General features: G+C 59.7%; 2 protein-coding genes across 6 annotated transcripts in view; one reads left to right on the top strand and one right to left on the bottom strand.

Annotated features, from left to right (window-relative positions):
* The first annotated feature begins 6 nt into the window (after positions 1–6).
* EME2 (essential meiotic structure-specific endonuclease subunit 2) lies at positions 7–3,376 on the top strand. Its single transcript, XM_006763953.2, has 8 exons — positions 7–91; positions 419–555; positions 993–1,088; positions 1,754–1,845; positions 2,026–2,119; positions 2,278–2,393; positions 2,558–2,747; positions 2,826–3,376. Exons 2-8 carry the CDS (start codon positions 451–453, stop codon positions 2,994–2,996), a joined length of 864 nt encoding a protein of 287 aa, XP_006764016.2. The 5' UTR covers positions 7–91; positions 419–450; the 3' UTR covers positions 2,997–3,376.
* Positions 3,377–3,474: 98 nt separating this feature from the next.
* The window catches only part of SPSB3 (splA/ryanodine receptor domain and SOCS box containing 3), a 5,484-nt gene continuing 454 nt past the window's right edge, over positions 3,475–8,504 (bottom strand). Inside the window, exons 1-6 of one of the 5 annotated variants that reach the window (XM_015564044.1) lie at positions 7,955–8,092; positions 5,274–5,454; positions 4,917–5,104; positions 4,730–4,832; positions 4,522–4,647; positions 3,475–4,267 (exon numbers count right to left, since the gene is read on the bottom strand). In XM_015564044.1, the coding sequence (XP_015419530.1) occupies positions 3,927–4,267; positions 4,522–4,647; positions 4,730–4,832; positions 4,917–5,104; positions 5,274–5,454; positions 7,955–8,080 (1,065 nt within the window). In that variant the 5' untranslated portion in view covers positions 8,081–8,092 and the 3' untranslated portion in view covers positions 3,475–3,926. Of the gene's footprint in view, positions 4,268–4,521; positions 4,648–4,729; positions 5,105–5,273; positions 5,455–7,950; positions 8,094–8,227; positions 8,253–8,504 lie in introns of those variants that run through there. The other 4 variants (XM_015564043.1, XM_015564045.1, XM_015564042.1 and 1 more) reach the window with 4 other exon arrangements.

Genomic DNA, 8,504 nt, shown 5'->3' with positions numbered 1-8,504 from the left:
CCGGCGGAGAAGCGCAGGGCGGCGGCCGAGGCGCTGCGGCTGCTGCGGCCCAAGCAGGCACTGCGGCGCCTGGCGGTGCGCGTGGACCCAGGTGCGCCCGAGGGCGGGGGCAGGTGTCCCGGGAGAAGCCGCACTTCGGCCGGAGCTTGGGTTTTGGAAGCTCTTAATCGCTGGGAGGTTGTCCCCGGCCCACTGCGGGGCGAGAGGGGCCTCTGTCAAAGCCGCCTCTTGGCCAAGAATTGGCGCCGGCTTTCCCGCTGGGGAGCTTGATGAAAAGATTCCGGGAGCTGGACCCATCGCGCTCTTGGAGCCGCAGCATCGGTGTGTCTGTCATTCGCCGCCCAGGCTGCGGGTCTGCTGTGAGCAGCATCCTCACGTGGAGGGACAGGGATGACAGCTTCTCTTCCGCTCACCCTAGCCATCCTGGAAGATGCTGGTGCTGACATCCTGATGGAGGCCTTGGGCTCCCTGGGCTGTGAGTACCACATCGAGCCCCAGCGCCCTGCCCGGAGCCTCGGGTGGAGCAGAGTGAAGCCAGAACCTTGCCCCTGCAGTGTGAGTGCCCCAGCAGCCTCATTTCCAGGGTTTACCTAGTGCGGCCCTGGGTTGGGTGTTTTTCCGCTGTGATTTCATGAGGGGTTGCTGTAATCATGCACATAAGCTAAGAATGGGGAATGCTGAGTGGGTGATGCCCAAGCCACTGCAATGGTCAGTTGCAGACCCGGGTCCAGGGCCTGAACTCATCTGGTGCTGAGGAATGTTCCATCCCCACTCATGCTGTGGTCAGTGCTGCTGTGGTCAGTGCTCCTGCGGGCCCTATGGACCAGGGCTGGTCTTGGCCGTGGTAGGAGATCACCTTGGCTTCTGTAGATCTTTGTGGGCATGGGCGCTGGCCTGTGGCCATGAACCTCAAGGTACTGTGCTGCCCGTGCCAAGGCCCTGGGACACTTGAGGCTGAGGATGAGCAGCAGTACCCCTGGGAATCCCTGCAGGTGCCTCCTGAAGTATGGGCTGCGGGTGAGCAGGAACTTCTGCTGCTGCTGCTGGAGCCTGAGGAGTTTCTGCAGGGTGTCTTCCAGCTGACCCAGGTGCTTGGAGGGGGGCGGGGTTCCCAGCCTGGATGTGCCGTTCTGCCAGGCCTGGTTAAGGACAGAGGGGCCGAGAGGGCATGCAGTGGGTTGGGGCTCCTCTCTGTTCAGCAGCCAAGATGTGAATGAGATGAGGGAAGACAGCTGGGCTCTTGTCCTGGGAGCAGACGGGAGCCACAGCTGCTTCTAGAGGGCAGCAGCAAGGATAACGAGGGCCCTCTGGAGAGTCAGAAGCCAGAAGTGGGGAACTGGTAAGGGGGGGTCTGGGGACTTGGGCTGCGAGTTGGCTGTGCAGTTCAGCTATGAGAGCCACCAGCCCAGACCCCACCTGGCTGAAGGAACAATAGGGACTGCTCAGCTGATGCTTGTGCCAGAGGGTCATTAGGTTAGACCCTCTGTCTGAGGTTCAGCATTTATCAAGTACCTGCTGCCAGGCTGGGATGCAGAGTGGACCAAAAATGGGGGCTTTTGTAGGTCCCCTTGACCTCCTGAGAGGCACACAGCTGGTTTTCTAAAGAAAGCTGACTGGGCAGAGGAAGTCTGCTCCAGTCTCCTCCCAGCACCACTGGGTTCTTGCTCTCCTTTCTGCAAACTGGCAGTAGTCTGGTGAGCCCTGCCTACCGCAGCCCCGAGGAACAGGGGTGGTAAACCTTCTTGGCTTGCAGATCTGTGGCCCAGCCTGTTCAGTGCCCTGGATCTCTCCTGAGAGCCCCACCTGCCTTCACCTGGCTGTCATCGGGCTGGATGCCTACCTGTGGTACCAGTCACCCTCACACCCTGAGCAGGCCTGGCTGGGGTGGGGGAGTTCAGGGAAAAGATCGCGGTAGCTCTGGGGCTGCTAAACCCCTCCCTTGGGTGGGCTATGGAGGAAGCAGAACTCAAGGAGGGTGGGACCAATGGGATATGGGGAGCTGGAGGGACAGTCACCTCTGTTCAGGTCTCACCAGCCCAATGCCCAGGAGATGCAGCAGCCAGAGTGTCCAGGGGTAGCCCGTGCAGAGGTGGCGGTCGGCTGGCCTGAAGTGGAGGAGGTGAGGACAGGGCAGGTTGGATGAGGTGGTTGGCCTTGGCCCTGACAGGCTGGTCTCTGAGGTGTGATCTCAGGGTGGCCTGTGAGGCTGGTCTCAGCTAGGTGTCCCCCAGGGGAGCCCTCCTCTGAGCCATCCTCATGGGTTTGTGTCCTCCTCAGGCCCTGGTGCTCCTGCAGCTCTGGGCAAACCTGGATGTGCTGCTGGTGGCCTCCTGGCAGGAGCTGAGTCAGCACGTGTGCGCCTTCACTAAGGCCCTCGCCCAGCGCCCCTTCAAGTGCGTGACCCCCACTTCAGCTGGTGGCTGCTATTGGGAGTGTTAACAGGAACACCTGGAGGGGTAGTACTTCCCGGGCCTCTTAAGGCCAGAGGGCTGAGCTGGGGGACTGGGTGGTCAGGAGAGATGAAACCTCTAGAAATCCCCCTTTCTCTCCCCATCAGGCAGTTCCAAGAGTCCGGGACCTTTTCCTTCTGCACAGCTGGGCGCTGGATGGCAGGCGAGCGCGTGACAAAAGATGGCACAGGGCTTCGGGGGGCCTGGTGGCGACAGGTTAGGCAGTTCAACCGTGTCAGCCCGGCTGTGGCTGATGCTATTGTCACTGCCTTCCCTTCTCCCCGCCTTCTGCAGCAGGTGAGCCCCTTCCTAGACTCTCAGACAAGGAGGCCAGGACCCTGAGGCCTGCCCTGCTCATCCCTGTGCCTGCCCTAGGCGTACTTGGCCTGCAGCACTGATCAAGAGCGCCTGGCCCTCCTGGCTGATCTCCCCGTGAAGGTGGATGAAGGCGCTCGGCCCCGGAGGGTGGGGCCTGACCTTTCCCGTCGCATCTGCCTCTTCCTGACCTCCACCAACCCTGACCTCCTGCTGGATCTGAGCTCCTGACCTGCAGGGCCTTCTCCCACCAACACTGAACAGAAGGCACCCCAACAAGGAAGAGACCAGAAACCAAAGGGGTGGGGGGAGGAGAGCTCACCCAGCACAGCTGTCCCTCAGCCTGGGGAGGCTCAGCCAGGTCTGAACCCAGGGGAGGCGCAGGTAGAGGAAAGGCTCTGGGTAACGAGCAGAAGAGGAAACTCCACGTGGGGCTGGAGGCTGGGGCAAGGCCCTGCACACAGTGGCTGCAGGCCTGGGGCCAACTGGGACAGCGGGAAGTTGGGTAGCACCTAAGACCCTGCTGGGGACATGCACCAGTCACCTGGAGGCGTGGGGGTGGCACCTTCACAGAGAAGTGAGACAGAGTCTCGAGGGAGAAAAAAGAGCCAGGCTGCCCCTTCCCCAAGGGTATTGCAACACAACCAGGACCATGGGAGAAAAGGTCTTGATGTGGACTCCTTTTAATGCTACCACTATGGAGGTGTTAGGTATAAACTCAGAGTTTATTACGATCGTTTCAGTCTCAGACGGGAGGAACAACTGACAACATGCAAAGCAAGTGAGGACAAACCCAAGGTCCCCGGAGGCTGGCAGCTACAGGAAAGGTGACATCTGATGAGGCCAGACTACAGCCTCCAGGCCAGCAGACTCAGTCCAGAAGAGCTGTTGTGGCCACTCATAAGAGACTCCAAGGAGAGAAGCAGCCGCTGCCATACCCCGCACAGGAAACAGATGGATTCAGTTCTGGTCTCAGGATCCCAGGGCCTGCGGCCTCTGAACTTGTGGCAAGGCCTGACCTAGCCTCTGAGGGCAGGGGGACGGCCCAGACAGACCTTGGCCCAACTCCTCCCTCTCCTGTTACTCTGGAGCATGGCCCGAGGGAAAGGATGGAGAAAATGCTGTCCTCGCCTCAGGAGGCAGTTTTCATTGGAAAATAAGTTAGGTCCTTCGGCAGCGTTTTCTCTGGCAGCGCCGGGTCTCTGGGCTGTTGGGACTGACCGTGGCTTTGGGTGAGGGCACGGGGGACTTGTGGTGGCCACAGCTCATGCTCAGGACCCAGCCCAGCTTGTTTTGTAGCACCTGCTTGAGGCCAGGTGGCAAGGGCAGGCCCTCAAGCGTGTCCCCAGAGTTGGGCCGTAGCTGGCGCAGGCGGTGGCAACACAGGTACTGTAGGGAGGTGGCGCTGGCACAGGAGCGGATGACCTTCATGCTGCTCTTGGCCGCGGTGGAGCACACCATTGGATAGAACTTCCTGTTCTGCAGCTTTGTGGCTGCCACACCTAGAGGGGGCACAGCCTGAATCCTGGGCCAGGAGGGGGCTTAGCCATTCTTTGGACATCCTCCTGAGACAACTAGGGTGGCCCTCGTGCTGTCCCACCCTCTGGAGACCCTGGGACCTCAGGCTTCTTCAAGGATATCTTTTTGGGAAGCCTCAGGGCCACTCAGCCTGGGCCCGTCTCTGCTTCCTACAGGACCTCAGTAGCAGCCACACCCCACAGGTCTTTATCTCCCCTGGGATCCTGGACACCCTCACCTATGCACTTCCTGTTCTTAAAGAAGGTCAGTGTCCCGTGCCAGGTGTCCAGGTGCACGCCAATGATGGAGCCCTGGCCGAACCGCGAGGAGAAGCTCGTCTTGTCACCCTTGTGGTGGAGGAGCCCTAGGGGGCAGCAGGAGGCAAGGGGTTAGCCTGATGTCTGGGGCCCCCTCCCAGCATGCCTGCCCCTAGGGGCCCCACATACCTGTGTAGGAGAGGCCCCAGCTGTCCTCATCCCTGCCGAGCAGGCTGCAGAATGTGTGGTGGTACTTGTCCAGGTCCACATCCGACGTCCCAATGCCCACCATCTGGAGACAACAGGCCAGGCAGAGGGGGGCCGGGGCCAGGGCACCAGCAGAGCTCCTCCCCCCACAGCCCTGCCTGTCACTTACCATATCAGTGCCGTACACAGGTGAGGTCATCTTGATCTCCCAGAAGTGCTGCCCCTCCCCTAGTTCCTTGGTGCCTCGGATGGCCGCTGTGCCGCAGCTGTACTCTACATGGAAGTTGACCTTCCGGTTGTCACAGCTCAGCAGGGTGGCTGAGGACTTATTCAAGTCATCCCAGACCCATTCAAAATCTAGGAGAGGAGTGGGGATAAGGACACATATGTAATAACCTAATAATAAAATTAAAAAAAAATTTGGCGAGGAAAGGCCAGGTTCGGGTAGTCTCTTGAGCCCCCGCTGCGTCCTCATCTGGCCTAGCGATCTGCCCCTGCAGGCCAGTGACCCTCGCCAGGCACTTACACTCGTCTTCCTCCCCACAGCGGCAGTCCTTGCCCCGGTGCGCCGCTGTGTGCAGGCTGCTGCAGAAGGAGGCCTCGCTCTGACTGTCACAGTTGCAGAAGGACTCACCCGTCACAGGCACAGCACTGGGGATGGATGCTGGCAGGGACGAGTACTCAGGGTCAGAGTCAGAGTCACTGTGCTGAGAAAAAAGGGCAGTGTCCCCCTACTGTGCTTCTGCCCTCCACCTGCCACAGCACCCATCTTAGGCCAATGGGGGAACTGCTGATGCCCCAAGTTTAGCCTCAAAGGGATTCCCCAGGTCCCAAGGGCACAGCCGGACCATGCTTCTACAGTGCTCCCAGAGTGACCCTGCACACCTCCTGGCTCAGGTATGGGGAGGGCCCACCATGCTGCTGGGTTCCCGAGTGGGCTTAAAGGCCAACCCCATTTCTACACAGCCAAGGGGGCCCGGGAGCCCAGGCACTGATGAGCCCACAGCAGTGCTAGATGCTTGGCCGTCGTTCTGCAGCCAGTTTCTAGATCACGGGTAAGCTGGCCCCATCAAGGATGGTCTGAAGAAGGGGAGCCCTGGCAAAGTCCACTGGTGCCCTACTGAAGCCCGGGCCTCCCCACAGGCAGCAGCTGGGCTGTGGTAGTGCTGGCACATGCCTGACCGCAGTGGCTTTATCATCCTTGCAACAGGTGGTTCTTAACCCCCAACCCAGAGCCCTAAGGAGCCCAGGGGTTCATGCTGCTTCCAACTTCTGTAGTAGGAAAACATTCAGGGGGCGGGGCAGGCGGCTGTCCCTCTACCTGAGGGGCTCGGTCCTGGGCTTGATCCCAGGCTGAGCTGGTCAGGTTCTAGCAACTGCTGACCCCCCCTCTCCTGGAAGCCAGCAGGAGACGCTCTGTGCACCTAGTCGTTCCTGCTCTGAAGCCACACGGGCCCCTCTGGGTACTGCCTGACTCTGGGCCCCCGGCCTCTGCCTGCCCTGTCAGCCCTCGGGTTGGCTCAGGGTCCTGGTTAGGCTCCAGCCTCCACCCGGGTATTCCTCTCGCCTCCTTGAAACCCTTTGCAAAGCAGCCCACATACCCCCATCAGAGCTTACCTGCTCTGGCCCCTCCCCTCTCCCCCACCTGTCATGGGGGGTGGCAGCTTTCAGATATCACTCCAAGAGGCTTTTCTGGCCCTCCCCGCTGAGTCCTCTTCCTCCTCACCTGCTCCTGACAGTCTCCTCTGTCCTGTTGCTCTGACTCCTCCAACCAAAACAGCAGCTCTGCCGGGGAAAAGCCTCGTCCTTGTTTCTTCCTATTCTACCCAAGGCCCATGCAGAAGCTCATAAACCAACTGGAGAGACTAAGAGGGTTGAACCCCAATCAGAGACAGCCCCAGAAAGGAGACTGGAGGCAGGCCCAAATCACCCCATTATCAAGGAACGGTGATCTCCCAAAAGCCAAGCCAGGCACACTGCCAGCCACAGGCAGCCCCCTTTCCAGAGTCAGCAGCCAGGAGCGCAGGCCTCAGTATCGAAGGCCTGGAGGTCCACCTGGGCAGGCGGCAGGCCCAGCCCCTCGGCAAGCCAGAGGGAAGGGTGGTGTGTGTTTAGCCTTCAAGGATGCCAAGGTGACACGCCCACTGCTCGCCCACACAAATACTCCGGGCCAATTAGGTGATGGGGCAGGCTGCACACAAGCACCAGTCAAACACTTGTACCCCAGCCGCCCAACACGGCCTGCATCCCAGAGTGATGAGCCAGTGAGGGAGGGACAGACACAGGAAAACAGACTGCTCCAGGCCACATGGCCAGGACAGGAGCTGGGAGAGAGACAGGAATGCAGGCCAGGACCTTGCTGGCCTGGGCAGCGATTTTGGGGAGACTCCCAGGATTCTGTCCATTCAGAACAGTCACTTTTAATTCTCCATCAGGGCCTGGCAGTTCCACAAGGCTTAGCTGCCCCCACTCAAGGGACGAGAGGTGCCCACCCACTATCCCCAGGATGCCTGGCTGAGCCACAGAAACATGCAGAGTGCCTGTGACGGCACAGACAAGTCACCTAAAGACACCCCAGCAGGAAGCAGTGGAGGTGACTCAGGGCAGGGCCAAGCCCTTACTCTTGTCTAAGAGATTTTGGAAGAAGACTGGAAATCTATTTCCCACTACTCCCTGAAGTGGGCACAGAAACCACACCGCTCAGCTGTTCCCAGGGTCCGTACAGCCAGCCTCTGGCTGCAGAGCCCTCAGGTACACCAGGCAGCCTGCACTGAGACCAACAGCTGAGCTGCTGTTGCAACCAGAACTTGGGAACAACTGAGAGGGAGAAGGCACAAGAACTGTGGTTTCCAAGACTAAAGATCGTTTCACACACACACACACACACATACAGAGCACGCAGCTGTACAGGCAGGGGAACCGCCCAGGAGGGCAATGGAGTTAACGACAGCTTCCTTCAGAAACTGGTTATAAGAAATGGAATGGAGATATTCTGTTGAATGAACCGACCAAAGAACCAACTGCCACCCTCTTCAGTGGAAAGTGTAGAGAGAGGAATGGGGTATCTAGCCCGAGGTCCTGTCACCCCAGGGCCATGTGGATCCTTAACCAGGGTAAGCCCAGGTGAGCAGTAGGGTCCTACTGTCCTCTCCTCGGGGGCTTCTTGCAGAGGGGTCTCCACACCTTAGTCCAGCAGTACCCACCTACCTGCCCGTCAGAGTCATAGCCCCAGGTAGTGGTCCCTGCCAGAGCCATGGCCCGGGCATCTGCGTCGCGGTGGGCTGCACTCAGGACAAAATGCCATGCTCTGCTGCTCCGCGGGCGCCTGGCCATGGTGGACAGGATCTGAAAGAAAACAGGTTCTGAGCAAAGGAAACACCTGGCATGCGAAGGTCTCCCAACAACACCTGCATCTGGATGTGGCCGGCAGGGCCACATGGTGCTAAACTGAGGCTCCAGACCTCGCCTCACAGCGCCTACCTCACTCCAGTGTCCAAGCACCTTGATAAACGCTACGTAGAGAGTGTGAAAGGCCGTCCAGACACACATGGCTCTCCAATGTCTAGCTCAGTCCCACCTTCAGCTCAGCCTAGGAGCCCAGCTGGGCCGCCTGGATGTCCCGCAGGCACCTCAGACCTCACCTGGCTCCTCCTCCATTGTTGTTTGACAAATGGCATCTCCAACCTCCGGGTTCCTCATGCCAGACTCATAGCATTCACCCCCCTCCCGACTTCCTCCTTCCCCGAAGCAGCTCCGC

This window comes from Myotis davidii, unplaced genomic scaffold, assembly GCF_000327345.1.
Source record: "Myotis davidii unplaced genomic scaffold, ASM32734v1 scaffold599, whole genome shotgun sequence".
Lineage (NCBI taxonomy): Eukaryota > Metazoa > Chordata > Mammalia > Chiroptera > Vespertilionidae > Myotis > Myotis davidii.
Note: the sequence above shows the minus strand (reverse complement) of the source record. Positions and strands in the feature narration are given on the sequence as shown.